At 44.7% G+C, this 15,789-nt stretch overlaps 1 protein-coding gene across 1 annotated transcript in view; it reads right to left on the minus strand.

Moving 5' to 3' along the window:
* Positions 1-13,658: 13,658 nt before the first annotated feature.
* Positions 13,659-15,789, minus strand: part of LOC116973135 (gamma-aminobutyric acid receptor subunit rho-2-like) — a 38,679-nt gene continuing 36,548 nt past the window's right edge. Inside the window, exon 9 of the mRNA XM_033020857.1 lies at positions 13,659-14,385. Within this exon, the coding sequence (XP_032876748.1) occupies positions 14,074-14,385 (312 nt within the window). The 3' untranslated portion in view covers positions 13,659-14,073. The remainder of the gene's footprint in view (positions 14,386-15,789) is intronic.

Consider the following 15,789-nt stretch of genomic DNA (forward strand, 5'->3'; position numbering starts at 1 on the left):
CCTTTGTTCAACTGTAACACTGACACTTCTGATTTATCCATCTCCCTCTCAAATTGTAGATTAAAACTTACCATATTATGGTTACTACCTCCTAATGGCTCCTTAACCTCAAGTTCCCTTATCAAATCCGGTTCATTACACAACACATGATCAATATGATCATGGCTGATCATCCAGAATCAGTACCCCGTTCATGCTTTCTCCCCATATCCCTTGATTCCGTTAGCCCTAAGAGCTAAATCTAACTCTCTCTTGAATACATCATGGTTCACTTACCGGCTCTGATGATGTTCGTCCAATTGATCTTTTCTCCTCTGCAATTCCGAACTGCTATCCATGGCCCAGAAAGCACAGCAAAAAGACAAGACATGATCAAACTGCATGGTGAAAGCGGCTGGCTTCGGGGATAATGCAGGGAGAGGGGAAAAACTCCACACAATCTATTGCTTTCCAAGACCTGCTTTTCCCTTTCAGTTCTCACCGATCGACAGCTCAAATGTCGCAAAAACATCACAAAACATTTAATCTGGTCCGTGGTCATAGCAATTTGAACTAAACCTGTAAATCCCACTGAATCGTATGAGAGGATTTTCAGTCAGCTAAAATCTATTTCTGCACATGTGAGATTGGAAGATACCTCCTTTAACTGGGGCATCATTGCCAAATATACATGCTACCAACCCAGAAGTCCGTCACAGAATGAAAAATCTGATCAGAAATCTAATGTGTTGCAATTTGTAGCAGAAAGCTGCTATTTTGAGGAAGGTTCAATATGTAGAGGGCAAGAGTCATGCTGTTAATACTGTACATCCATTGACTGTGTAAAGCCATATGAAAATTAAAGAGTGTGAGGCTCTTTAGCCAGACAGTGACAAACAATTACCATTAGTCTGAAGAATGGTCTCGACCTGAAACGTCCATAGATGCTGCCTCACCCGCTGAGTTTCTCCAGCATTTTTGTCTACCATTAGCATCAGACATTTTCACATCTGATAAGGTATGTTTAAGGCTGAGGTTTATTCTTGTCACGTGTACCAATATACAATGAAAAGCTTTGTCTTGCATGCTATCCAATCAGATAGATAATCTTAAAGCACACGGCATTGGGGGTTCAGTATTGATGTGGATAGAGAACTGGCTGGCAAACAGGAAGCAAAGAGTAGGAGTAAACGGGTCCTTTTCACAATGGCAGGCAGTGACTAGTGGGGTACCGCAAGGCTCAGTGCTGGGACCCCAGCTATTTACAATATATATTAATGATCTGGATGAGGGAATTGAAGGCAATATCTCCAAGTTTGCGGATGACACTAAGCTGGGGGGCAGTGTTAGCTGTGAGGAGGATGCTAGGAGACTGCAAGGTGACTTGGATAGGCTGGGTGAGTGGGCAAATGTTTGGCAGATGCAGTATAATGTGGATAAATGTGAGGTTATCCATTTTGGTGGCAAAAACAGGAAAGCAGACTATTATCTAAATGGTGGCCGACTAGGAAAAGGGGAGATGCAGCGAGACCTGGGTGTCATGGTACACCAGTCATTGAAAGTAGGCATGCAGGTGCAGCAGGCAGTGAAGAAAGCGAATGGTATGTTAGCTTTCATAGCAAAAGGATTTGAGTATAGGAGCAGGGAGGTTCTACTGCAGTTGTACAAGGTCTTGGTGAGACCACACCTGGAGTATTGCGTACAGTTTTGGTCTCCAAATCTGAGGAAGGACATTATTGCCATAGAGGGAGTACAGAGAAGGTTCACCAGACTGATTCCTGGGATGTCAGGACTGTCTTATGAAGAAAGACTGGATAGACTTGGTTTATACTCGCTAGAATTTAGGAGATTGAGGGGGGATCTTATAGAAACTTACAAAATTCTTAAGGGGTTGGAAAGGCTAGATGCAGGAAGATTGCTCCCGATGTTGGGGAAGTCCAGGACAAGGGGTCACAGCTTAAGGATAAGGGGGAAATCCTTTAAAACCGAGATGAGAAGAATTTTTTTCACACAGAGAGTGGTGAATCTCTGGAACTCTCTGCCACAGAGGGTAGTCGAGGCCAGTTCATTGGCTATATTTAAGAGGGAGTTAGATGTGGCCCTTGTGGCTAAGGGGATCAGAGGGTATGGAGAGAAGGCAGGTACGGGATACTGAGTTGGATGATCAGCCATGATCATATTGAATGGCGGTGCAGGCTCGAAGGGCCGAATGGCCTACTCCTGCACCTAATTTCTATGTTTCTATGTTCTATGTTTCTATAATACTATATATAAATATAATCAAGCTAAACTCAACTACAATAGGTACAAAAGGGTGGCACGGTAGGGCATCAATAGAGTTGCTGCCTTACAGTGCCAGAGACCCAGGTTCGATCCTGACTATGGATGCTGTCTGTATGGAGTTTGTACGTTCTCCCCGTGACCTGCGTGGGTTTTCTCCGGGAGCTCCGGATTCCTCCCACACTCCAAAGACGTACAGGTTTGTAGGTTAATGGGCTTGGTATAACGGTAAATTGTCCCTCGTGTGTAGGATAGTGCTAGTTTGCGGGCATCACTGGTTGGTAAGGACTCGGTGGGCTGAAGGGCCTGTTTCCACGCTGTATCAGTTGGCAGAATATAGTTCTCAGCATTGTGGTGTTGTTATTAGTCCTGCAAATTTAGTGTTAGAACTGATGATGAATAATGGATGTTAGAACTAAAATGATTTTAGGTCTGCATCAATGCTGAACTGTAAGTAAAAATCAGTAATCCGAGCTTGATCTAATATAGGTAAGGCTCCTTCATTGACCTCCCACAGTGTAAAAGTCCACCGTGGGTCGTTGGATCTTCACCGCTCAAGAAAACTAGAGGTGGAATGTTACTCAAAGGTAAACAGGCTAATTCACAGATTCCAAGCCCAGAGATTACATATCTGAGGAAGGATGTGCTGGCATTGGAGAGGGTCCAGAGGAGGTTTACAAAAATGATTCCAGGAATGATTGGGTTAACATATGATGAGCTTGATGGCCTCTACTCGCTGGAGTTTAGAAGGATGAGGGTGGACCTCATTGAAACTTACCGAATAGTGAAAGGCGTGGATAGAGTGGATGTGGAAAGAATGTTTCTACTGGTGGGAAAGTCGAGGACCAGTGGTCATAGCCTCAGAATTAAAAGACGTTCCTTTAGAAAGGAGATGAGGAGTAATTTCTTGAGTCAAAGGGTGGTGAATCTGTGGAATTAATTGCCACAATGGCAATGCAGACAAGTCAATGAATATTTTTAAGGCATAAATAGATAGTATCATAATCTTAGAGTAATACGGTGTGGAAACAGGCCATTCGGCCCAACTCGCCCACACCGGCCAACAATATCCCAGCTACCCTAGTCCCACTTGCCTGCGCAGAGGTTTTGGCAGTAAGGTGGCCCAGTGGTAGAGTTGCTGCTTTACGGCACCTGAGACTCTGGTTCGATCCTCTTTCCGTGTTGTATCTCTAATCTAAACTAGGGAGTGGCATTGTTGGCCGCTCTTGGGAACGCTCCTGGCCTGCGACTGCACCAAGTGGGGAAAGAGCAGGCTGGATGACATGTATTGGAAGCGCTCAAAGGAGGAAACAGGCCCTTCGGCCCACTGAGTTTACGGCAACCATCGATCACCCGTTCACACTAGTTCCATGATATCTCACTTTCTCATCTGCTCCACACACATTACGGGCGATTTTACAGAGGTGCAATAATTCAACGAACCCACGTGTCTTTGGGACGTGGGAGAAAACCGGAGCACCTGGAGGAAACGTGCGAACTCCACACAGGCAGCAGCTGAGGTCAGGATCGAACCCTAGTCTCTGGCACGGTGAGGCAGCAACTCTACCAGCTATGTCACGGTGTCAACTGTTCCAGAACTCAGAGAAGCAAGTCAACCTCGCACCCAATGAACTGCCTGAAATGAAGGTCGGCAATGTATGCTTTGGAATTTAAATTCGCTGAAATTTGCCAACTCTGATTTGCCAACTCCTTTACTCATACCGTTACATTTTAAGAAGAGCTGCCAATTGGAAAAGTCAACTCTCTCTTGAGCTCAGTGTTTCAGATCTTGGAAATACAGGGCCTGAGGTGAACGAGGTCTTGTATATTTATTTATCCATTGTTTTCACAAGGATGCTATTCATCTACGAAAGAGAAGGACACAGGCTGCCCTACATTTGGCTACGTTAAACAGCGATAATGAGCTTCAGAGATTAAAGGATTTAGGGCATTGCTGCACATACTGCCTCCGCAAACAACATGAGAAATGGAACAGCAAACGCAATGAATTGCTCCTGTTTGTAATTATCAATTCCCAACATTTGTGCAGAAGAAGTTACCCCCTGATCTCTTTAGCCACATGGACATGGGGTCACAATATGAACATGGGGTCACAGTATGAACATGGGGTCACAGTAAGAACTTGCAAATTCCACGTTGGCAGTAGCCAAGGTCAGGACTGAATCCAGGTCTCTGGTGCTCCACTGTCCCTTTCAGAAACAGGTTCTCTTTTTTTAATTCTCATCTCTCAATGATAATAAGAACATTTTTATAAACACCCAGATGAAAAAGTAAACAGAGACTGTGACGGACTCAAAGAGAGGATTACCCTCTGTAAGCGAGGAGTGTCGAATATTTTCTGTTTTTATTACCGATGTCCAGAATTTGTAATATTTTACTTCTCAAGAATGATTGCGTCCCTGGCAAAGGTCCTTTCATGCAGTTAAATAGAGCAGGAGCACTGATCAAAATCTGTATAGATTTGCTGAGTTCATCCAGGTTTTCTGTTTGTGCTTCAGATTTTAGCATAATCAGTTATTCACCTATCACTTGCCTGTCTTTGTCCTGCCCCCACCCCACTACCTGCTCCCCTCCCCTTCAATAATCAGCCTGAAGAAGGGTCCCGACCTGAAACACCATCTATCTATGTTCTCCAGAGATACTGCCTGATCCGCTGAGTTACTCCGATACTTTGTGTCTTTTTCTTGTAAACCAGCATCTGCAGTTCCTTGTATCTCCAATGTAGGTTCAAAGTTTTATTACAAGGTCCCACTGGTCCCCCTCCCCCACCCTAGTCGTCTTATCAGTTCCACTGTTCGCATCCTTGTATCCCTCTCATTAGTAATAATAATAATGGATGGGATTTATATAGCGCCTTTCTAATACTCAAGGCGCTTTACATCATTAGAACATCTTCCCCAACCAACAATGGGCCATTGTGGGCTCCACCTTTCCTGAAGTCACCTGTTGCTGGCACTGCTTTGTTCTGGCCTTTCATCGCCTCCAGAGTCCACCTCCTCTATCTTTCAGTCTAAAGAAAGGGTTCTGATCCGAAACGTTACCTGTTCCTTTTCTCCAGAGATGCCACTTGTACGGCTGAGTTTTTCCAGCATTTTATGCCTATCTAAGTTTTATTTGTTTTTCCTAGCATAAATAATATCTGAGAGAAATAAAATGGACGCTTCTGTTCGGTAGAATGGCTTTTGGGGGGAACCAACTGCTTAGGATTGCCGTAAACAATATGAAAAATATTTGATGGTTTTCAAAAATAAAATCTAAAGGATATGGATTTGATGGTTATGTTTATTATTGTCACGTGTACCGTGGTACAGTGCAAAAAAGGTTTTGTTGCCTGCTATCCAGTCTGCGAAAAGACTACACATGATTGTAATTGAGTTGTCCACAGTGTTCTCCTGCCACACAATTTGAATTTTCAAGTGTTAAATTTACAAGTGGAAAAGAGATTTTGAAGAGTAGAGCAAATGTATCGGATGATAGTAGATCCTCTTCAGGGAAGAGCAGGCAGAGAGAGAGCACCATTGGCACCGCCATCGGATGGTTGCCCTTAGATTTGCCACGAACAGCTATGAGTCCAAGGTTTAATCAGCCACGGAAGACACAAAAAGCTGGAGTAACCCACCGGGTCAGGCAGCATCTCTGGAGAAAAGAACGGTCACGGTGGCGCAGCGGTAGAGTTCCCGCCTTACAGCGAATGCAGCGCCGGAGACCCGGGTTCGATACTGACTACAGCTGCTGTCTGTACGGAATCTGTACGTTCTCCCCGTGACCTGCGTGGATTTTCTCCGAGGTCCTCGGTTTCCTCCCACATTCCAAAGACGTACAGGTTTGTAGGTTAATTGGCTTGGTAAATGTAAAAATTGTCTCTAGTGGGTGTAGGATATTGTTAATGTGCGGGGGTCGCTGGTCAGCATGGACCCGGTGGGCCGAAGGGCCTGTTTCTGTGCTGTATCACTAAACTAAACTAAACTAAAAGAATAGGTGACGCTTGGGAGTCGAACCCCTTCTTCAGATCAGCATCTGCACTTCCTTCCTACATGTTTATTCAGCCTACCTTTGCTGTGTTGATGTGAGTGTAATATCATGCAGAGTACGGGGAAGAGAACCGGTTATGCTTATTCAATAGCTCCACCTGATTTATGCGAAAACACACAGGCCGCCTCATTAAGGAGATATAGCCCCCACTAGGCTCAAGCCACAATCACTGGAACCCTCAAAATGGCCTAATTCTGGCTTTAAAATGGCCGAAATACCTAATTCTGCTCCTAGAACATATGAACATGAAGAAACTGTTCTAAAGATGAGAGTGTGCAGGTGCAAAACAGTCAAGTGTAACAATAATTTTCCTACACAATACTTGCAGTCTGATAAATACTTTAATTATGCATAAGGAGAATACTGCTGGAAAGTGAGATTTGTTTAAATTGGAAACTAGTAAAATTCCGAGATTGCTTGTTGAGCAACTGCTCCCATTGCCCTCTGAAACAGCGCCACCTCTTGGCTGAGTGTTCACGTCTGTATACAATCTGCAAAATGGAGAACATTGTGTTTTATATTCATTCTCAGGTTTCCTGGCATAGTTGCCATTTATTGCCCTCCCATATTTACCCTTTGAAGATGGCATAGAGGCTCGTTGGATAGGCAGGTAAGTCTTGATGCAGAGTCTTGACCTGAAACATCAACCATTTGTTCGCCACCACAGATGCTGCTTGACCTGTTGAGTTCCTCTGGCAATTTATCTTTCACTCCAGGTGAAAGTAAACTCGCACCTTAGTTTACAGACACAGCGTGGAAACAGGTCCTTCGGCCCATCGAGTCCATGCCGACCAACGATCCCCTGTACACTAGTTAACCATATAACCATATAACAATTACAGCACGGAAACAGGCCATCTCGGCCCTACAAGTCCGTGCCGAACAATTATTTTCCCTTAGTCCCACCTGCCTGCACTCATACCATAACCCTCCATTCCCTTCTCATCCATATGCCTATCCAATTTATTTTTAAATGATACCATCAAACCTGCCTCCACCACTTCCACTGGAAGCTCATTCCACACCGCTACCACTCTCTGAGTAAAGAAGTTCCCCCTCATGTTACCCCTAAACTTCTAGTTCTATTCTACCCACTAGGGACAATTTACAGAAGCCAATTAACCTACAAACCTGCATGTCTTCATTTCAGTTTAGTTTATTGTCACGTGTACTGAGGTACAGTGAAAAGCTTTTGTTGCGTGCTAACCAGTCAGCGGAAAGACAATACATGATTACAATCGAGCCATTTACAGTGTACAGATACATGAGAAGGGAATAACGTTCAGTGCAAGGTAAAGCCAACAAAGTCCGATCAAATATAGTCCGAGGGTCAACAATGAGGTAGATAGTAGTTCAGGACTGCTCTCTAATCTTTGGAATGTGGAGGAAAACGAAGCACCTGGAAATAAACCACATGGTCACAGGGAGAATGTACAAACTCCACACAGACAGCACCCATAGTCAGGATCGAACCCGGGAATCTGGCGATGTGAGGCAGCAACGTTACTGCTGCACCACTGTGCAGTCTCTTGTGTTTCCGACTTGATAAAGTAGATGCTTTGACGGTGTTTCCATTGGCGTGGGAATCGAGAACTTAAATAGAGAAGAGGAGGACAAAGAGAAAATAAACAACCTGCCATCCTCTTTGTTCCACGTTGCGTACAGTCTGTCTGGCTGGCCATTTCCCTGTAGGACAGTCACATCAGCAAAAAAATGACAGACACAGCAGCTTCACCTTATCCCACCTGCCACGGGACAGCACACTATCAGAGAAACTCCTTTGGTTTCACCCACACTTAGGGTTACCAACTTTCTCATTCCCAAATAAGGGACAAATGGTCAAAATAAGGGACAAATTCCCGATGGCAATTCATTGACCGACTCGGCCATGGCTGGGTGAATGATGAGTTGGCCCGGGTGCAGGACTGCACACAAAGCCCAGCCGGTGGGCCAGCTGAGGAGTTTTGGCCCGCTTGACGTTGCGCGTAAAGTCTGGCACCCCATCCAAATCATGAACCGATGATCGGCCATGATCGTGGTGGTGTCGGCGGTAAGTGAAGGAACTTCAATCAAGTCTCCACTCAATGTTCCAGAGTTTGGGGATTCTAAATCCACGGTTCTACATTGGCCTGATCAGTCACTTTGGAATCCCCAATCTCTGGAACATTGAGTGGAGACTTGATAGAAGTAGATGAAATTATGGAAGGCAGAGATAAAGTAGGCAGCCAGAACCTTTTGTCCTGGGTGGAAATGTCCAACACTAAATCCGTTTTCCGTTTGGTTTATGGTCACGTGTACGGAGTGAGGTACAGTGACAAGCTTTTTGTTATGTGTTATCCGGTCAGTGAAAGACTATACATGATTACAATCGAGCCGCCCACAGTATACAGATACATGATAAAGGGAATAACATTTAGTGCAAGATAAAGTCCAGTAAAATCCAATTAAAGTTAGTCCAAGAGTCTCCAATGAGGTAGATGGTAGCCCAGGGCCGCTCCCTAGTTGTTGATAGGATGGTCCAGTTGCCTGATGACAGCTGGGAAGAAGCTGTCCCTGAATCTGGAGGTGAGCGTTTTCACACTTCTGTACCTCTTGCCTGATGGGAGAGGGCAGAAGAGGGAGTGGCCAGGGTGAGACTCATCGTCTTAGACATCATAGCGATGAGGTGAGTGGGGGAATGTTTGATGGAGATGTGAGAGTCTCTTTTGTTTTACACAGAGAGTGTTGGGCGCCTGGACCAGGGGTGGTCGTGGAGGCAATACAAAACAATACAATACAATACAATACAATACAATACAATACAATACAATACAATACAATACAATACAATTTATTTGTTGTCATTTGAACCCAGAGGTTCAAAGGAAATTTGGTTTCTGCAGTCATACAAACAAGAAGAATAACCAAGACACAACACAATTTACACGAACATCCATCACAGTGAATCTCCTCCTCACTGTGATGGAAGGCAAAGTCTAATCTCTCCCCTGCACTCCTCGTTCTCCTCCCAATGTCAGAGTCAAAGCCCCCGGCGGGTGATGGTAAATAAGTCCCGCGGCAATTATAAAGCCGCGCCGGGTGATGCAAGGCCGCGCTCCGGGTCTTGGTGTTGGAGCTCCTGGCGTGCGCTAACAAGTCCCGCGGCTATTTAAAGCCGCGCCGGGCGATGATGTAAGCCCCCGCTCCAGGTCATCCTCAACCCCGCAACTCGGGCGGGAGAAGTCGCCGTTGCGGAAGCCCCGAAAAGCGGTCTCCCAGCAGGGACCCGCGGGCTCCCGGTGTTACTGTCTAGCAGACCTGCGATAAGCCTCCGAATATCCAGGGTTGGGTCGCAGCCGCTCGCCACCACCGCTCCTCCCGCTCTGAACTCGACCAGCTCCACGATGGTGGGTAAGTCCGCAGCTCCGCGACTGGAGCCCCAGGTCGTCCCAGTTGGAGGCCGCTCCACGGTGCTGGGCCCCAACGACAACGGAGACCCGACAGAGAAAAGGTCGGGTTCTCCATGCAGGGGAAATATTTTTAAAAGTTCCCCCACCCACCCCCCCCTCCACCCCCTGCCCCCCACACACATACCCAGTTTAAAAAAAAATAAAAACTACATACAAACGAGACAAAAAATAAAAAAACGACAGACGGACTGCAGAGGCCGCTGCAACGTGAGTCGCGCCGCCCACCCGATACTATAATGGCGTCTAAGAGGCTTTTGGATAGGCACGTGGAAGTGCAAGGAATAGAGTGATATGGATTATGTACAAGCAAATAAGATCAGTTGAACTAATTTTATTTTATCAATTGGGCACAAACATGTGGGTTGAAGAGCCCATTCCTGTGCTGTACTCTTCTATGCTCCTTGTTAAAACACTTGTGGAAACAAGATATCCGCAAGGCAAAGAATCTGCCGAAGAAGAAGGATTGTGAAGAAAGGTCTCGACCTGAAACATCACCCATTCCTGCTCTCCAGAGATGCTGCCTGTCCCACCGAGTTACTCCAGCATTTTGTGTCTATCTTTGGTGTAAACCAGCATCTGAAGTTCCTTCCAACATTATACCTATCACAAAATGTTTGATTGTTTAGTCATAGAGTCATAGCGTGATACAGTGTGGAAACAGGCCCTTCGGTCCAACTGGCCAACATGTCCCAGCTACACTAGTCCCACCTGCCTGCGTTTGGTCCATATCCCTCCAAATGTGTCCTATCCATGTACCTGTCAAACTGTTTCTTAACAGTTTTGGGATAGCCCCAGCCTCAACTACCTCCTCTGCAGCTTGTTCCATACACCCACCACCCTTTGTTTGAAAATGTTACCCCTCAGATTCCTATTAAATCTGTTCCCCATCACCTTAAATCTATGTCCTCTGGTCCTCGATTCACCTACTCCGGGTAAGAGACTCTGTGCATCTACCTGATCTATTCCTTTAATGATTTTATACCCCTCTATAAGATCACCCCTATCCTCCTGCACTCCAGGGAATAGAGTCCCAGCCTACTCAACCTCCCCTATAGCTCACACCCTCTAATCCTGGCAACATCCTCGTAAATCTTCTCTTTACCCTTTCCAGCTTGACAACATCTACTCTAAATGTGGTCTCAACAACATCTTATACAACTGCAACATGACCTCCCAACTTCTATACTCAATGCTCTGACTGATGAAGATCAATGTGCCAAAAGCCTTTTTGACCACCTTATCTACCTGTGACTTGGCCTTCAAGGAACCATGCACCTGCACTCATATACCCCTCTGCTCTACAATACCCCCCAGAGGCCTACCATTTACTGTGTAGGTCCTGCCCATATTAGACTTTCCAAATTGCAACACCTCACATTTCCCTGTATTCAATTCTATCAGCCATTCCTCAGCCCACCTGGCCAATCGATCAAGATCCTGCTGCAAGTTTTCACAACCATCTTCACTATCTGCAAAACCACCCACTTTTGTATCATCAGCAAACTTGCTAATCTTGCTGTGCTCAGACAATAGGTTATAGACAATAGGTGCAGGAGTAGGCCATTCGTCCCTTTAAGCCAGCATCGCCATTCAATGTGATCATGGCTGATCATCCACAATCAGTACCCCGTTCCTGCCTTCTCCCAATGTATGTTCTCATCCAAGCTATTGATGTAGATGAAAAACAGTAATGGGCCCAGCACCAAACCCTGAGGCACACCACTAGTCACAGGCTTCCAGTCCGAAAAGCAACCTTCCACCATCACCCTCTGCTTCTTTCCATGGAACCAATGTGTTATCCATTCAGCTATCTCTCCTTGGATCCCATGCGATCTAACCTTTCAAAGCAGCCTACCATGAGGAACTTTGTCGAATGTGATTTGTGAGACATGACCTCCCACGTACAAAACCATGTTGACTATCCCAAATCTTCGCTTGTCCGTCTAAATGTCTGTATATCCTATCCTTCAGTATACCCTCTAGGGCTTTCCATCTACAGATGTTAAGCTCACTGGCCTTTAGTTCCCAGCATTTTCACTGCAGCCCTTCTTGTATAGAGGCAGACATTTGCCACCTTCCAGTCTTCCGGCACCTATCCTGTATTTAAGGACAACTCATAAATTTAAACCAGGGCTCCCGCAATTTCTTCTCTGGTTTCCCGCAATGTCCTCAGATATATCTGATCAGGCCCTGGAGATTTGTCTACCTGCATACACGATGTACCTTCTCTCTGACCATAACACTGACTGCTCTCAAGACACTTCCATTGACTGCCCCAAGTTCCTCCGTCCTACTGTCTTTCTCCTCGGTAAATGCAGAGGAGAAATACTAATTGAGGACCTTGCCCATCTCCTGTGGCTCCACACAGAGGTGACCGCTTTGATTCCTGAGGGGTCCCACTCTCTCTCCAGTTACCCTTTTCCCCCTTATATATTTGTAAAATCTCTTGGGATTTACTTTGATGACACTTAAAGTACTTTGATTTACTTTGGGGTTTAGTTTGTAAAAGATCTTGGGACATTTTAGTTCATGAAAGACACAACCTAAATGATTTAGTTTTTATATATTAGAGCGTCCTGTAAATGATGACTGGAATTATTTTTTACAGATTTTGTTATCTGGCTTATTCATACAAACATCAGTTTAACTGAGACACAGGAGTCTGAAGAAGAAACTATTTTATTATTATTATCATCATCATCAAAATACACATAAGATTTTCTTGCCATTCATTTCCATTTCTCCGATTTTATATTAAATCGAAGGTAGACAAAAATGCTGGAGATACTCAGCGGGTGAGGCAGCATCTATGGAGCGAAGGAATAGGTGACGTTTCGAGTTGAGATCCTAAGTCTGAAGAAGGGTCTCGACCCGAAACGTCACCTATTCCTTCGCTCCATAGATGCTGCCTCACCCGCTGAGTTTCTCCAGCATTTTTGTCTACCTTCGGTTTTTCCAGCATCTGCAATTCCTTCTTAAACTTATATTAAATGGAAGGTTGTTTGCAACAATAAATAGATCTTTAATGTAGTTGTACAAGGTCCATTCCCTATAACTAAATCTCTACATTTTGACACCTGTACCCCAATGTAGACCAAATTTAATGGTATTATAAAAATGTCAAAAGTTACTATTTTAATTATTACATCGTTTTGTATTGTTCAGTCTTGAAATTGGATTATAGGATTCCAGTGGGTGCAATTCATAATTTCATTATGTTGCCTTTTCACACATTTTGAATAACTGAATGTCTACGAGAGTAATATTAAATACGCACTACTTTCTACTCTGATCCCACGATCAACCCTGCTCTTTCGTACTCAGAAGAGCACCTGTTGCTGCAGATGTCTGCTTTTTTAGTTGCAGGGAAACAGGCCCTTCAGCCCATCGAGACCACACTGACCATTGGTCAGCTGTTCACACTAGTTCTATATTATTCCATTTTCCCACCCACTCCCTACACTTTAGGGGCAATTTTAAAGAGGCCAATTATTCTCCAAACCTGCACATCATTGGGATGTTGGAGGAAACCGGAGCATCCGAAGGAAACCCAAGAAGTCACAGTGAGAACATGCAAACTCCACACAGACAGCACCCCAGACAAGAGTCCCTGGTGCTGTGAGGCGGCGGTTCCACCAGCTGCGCCAGCGTGCCGCTACTGTGACATCTTTACATCTTAGAGCTGCTGCCTTACAGCGTCAGAGACCCAGGTTCAATCCTGACTACAGTGTCGTCTGTACGGAGTTAATATATTCTCCCTGTGACCGCGTGGGTTTTCTCCGGGTGTTCTGGATTACTCCCACACTCCAAAAACATACAGGTTTGTAGGTTAATTGGCTTTGGGAAAATTGTAGATTGTCCTTGGTGTGTAGGATAGTGTTAGTGATTATGGTCAGTGCGGACTCAGTAGGCCGAAGGTCCAGTTTCCGCGCTGTATTTCTAAAGTCTATAAAGTACAGGATCATTACCATCAAGAAGACAGTGGAAACTTTTATCAGCTCATTCTGTGCTAATTTGACCCCAAATTGTAGAGCTGAAAGGTTGGTGAGCAAGCCAATTCGCATCAAGGTTAAATTTAAACATATTTAAATTTGCATAAAAATAAATATTTATGTTTAGGCTGTTGGATATATGTTGAATTTCAAGGCAGAGTTTCAAAAGCAAGGTAAGAGCCACAACAAATTCATTAATAAATGCATTAATACTGCACACATTTGTTCTTTTTCTTAGTTTGTGCATTCTGTTTACTGTACAAATGCTGCATCATACGTGTTTTGGTTTTAAAGGAGGAAATACTCACTCAGAATGGTATCTATAGATATACAGACCAATACACCAAGTTGAAAAATATATAAGAAGCTGGAAATACCATTCGGGAATATTTGTCAATTGAGTGGGTATTCTTAAAGAATCCTTTGTCAACAAATTCCCTAAGACGTCTCTTCTTTTGTAGATTAGTTTCTCCGTCAATGGACAAGTGAACCACCATCCTGTCCTGCTTGACTCTATCCGGAGTTATCATTGGAGTTGTGGTGAATCCAGCCAGGTTGTTGACGTCAGACTCATTGTAGGTACCATCCAACATCATGGTCTTGTTGCCGGTGATTCCACATGTGCAGGGGAACTGGAGAAGAGGGGAAAAAATTCCAGCATCACAAAGGTAAAACAGGAATTCTGGAATTACATTCACGACCTCAACTGTTTCGAACCGATGTGTTTCCTTTTGGGTAACCATTGTGAGGCAAGAGAGACAGAAAGATGCTTTATATATTCAAATCTTCTTGTCATTTTCGACCCAAAGCTCTGGAATTCCCACACTCAGATTTTCATCCACAACTCGCCCCCGTCAATACTTTAAACCCACCTTGTCGTATCCCAATGTTCTTTTGTGTTGCTGTTCACAGAGACAAGTAGTAAAGGGAGCTAACAATATTCTATTAACGGCTGATGCCCCTCAGCTAACAGCAGTAGCTAGTACAAAAATACATCAATACATACTATGTTCTCTGGAGCGCAGAAGGTTAAGGGGGGACTTGATAGAGGTCTTTAAAATGATGAGAGGGATAGACAGAGTTGATGTGGACAAGCTTTTTCCTTTGAGAATAGGGAAGAATCAAACAAAAGGACATGACTTCAGAATTAAGGGACAAGTTTAGGGGTAACATGAGGGGGAACTTCTTTACTCAGAGAGTGGTAGCGGTGTGGAATGAGCTTCCAGTGGAAGTGGTGGAGGCAGGTTCGTTGGTATCATTTAAAAATAAATTGGATAGGCATATGGATGAGAAGAAAATGGAGGGTTATGGTATGAGTGCAGGCAGGTGGGACTAAGGGAAAAAAAGTTGTTCGGCACGGACTTGTAGGGCCGAGATGGCCTGTTTCCGTGCTGTAATTGTTATATGGTTATTTGTTATATGGTTATACTAGTCCTGTTGCTGGGACTAGAGGGTCTGAGCTATAGGGAGAGGTTGAGTAGGTTGGGTCTCTATTCCTTGGAGCACAAGAGGATGAGGGGTGATCTTATATAGGTGTATAAAATCATGAGAGGAATAGTTTGAGTAGATGCACAGTCTCTTGTCCAGAGTAGGGGAATCAAGGACATAGAAACATAGAAAATAGGTGCAGGAGTAGGCCATTCGGCCCTTCGAGCCTGCACTGCCATTCAATATGATCATGGCTGATCATACAACTCAGTATCCCGTACCTGCCTTCTCTCCATACCCATGACCAGAGGACATAGGTTCAAGGTGAAGGGGAAAAGATTTAATAGGAATCTGAAGGGTAACTTTTTCACACAAAGGGTGGTGGCTGTATGGAACAAGCTGCCAGAGGAGGTAGTTGAGGCTGGGACTATCCCAATGTTTAAGGATCAGTTAGACAGGTACATGGATAGGACAGGTTTGGAGGGATATGGACCAGGGAGGGGGCAGGTGGGACTAGTGTAGCTGGGACATGTTGGCCAGTGTGGGCACGTTGGGCCGAAGGGCTTGTTTCCACACTGTATCACTCTAGGACTCTATGACATAACCAA

This window comes from Amblyraja radiata, chromosome 5 (assembly GCF_010909765.2).
Source record: "Amblyraja radiata isolate CabotCenter1 chromosome 5, sAmbRad1.1.pri, whole genome shotgun sequence".
NCBI lineage: Eukaryota > Metazoa > Chordata > Chondrichthyes > Rajiformes > Rajidae > Amblyraja > Amblyraja radiata.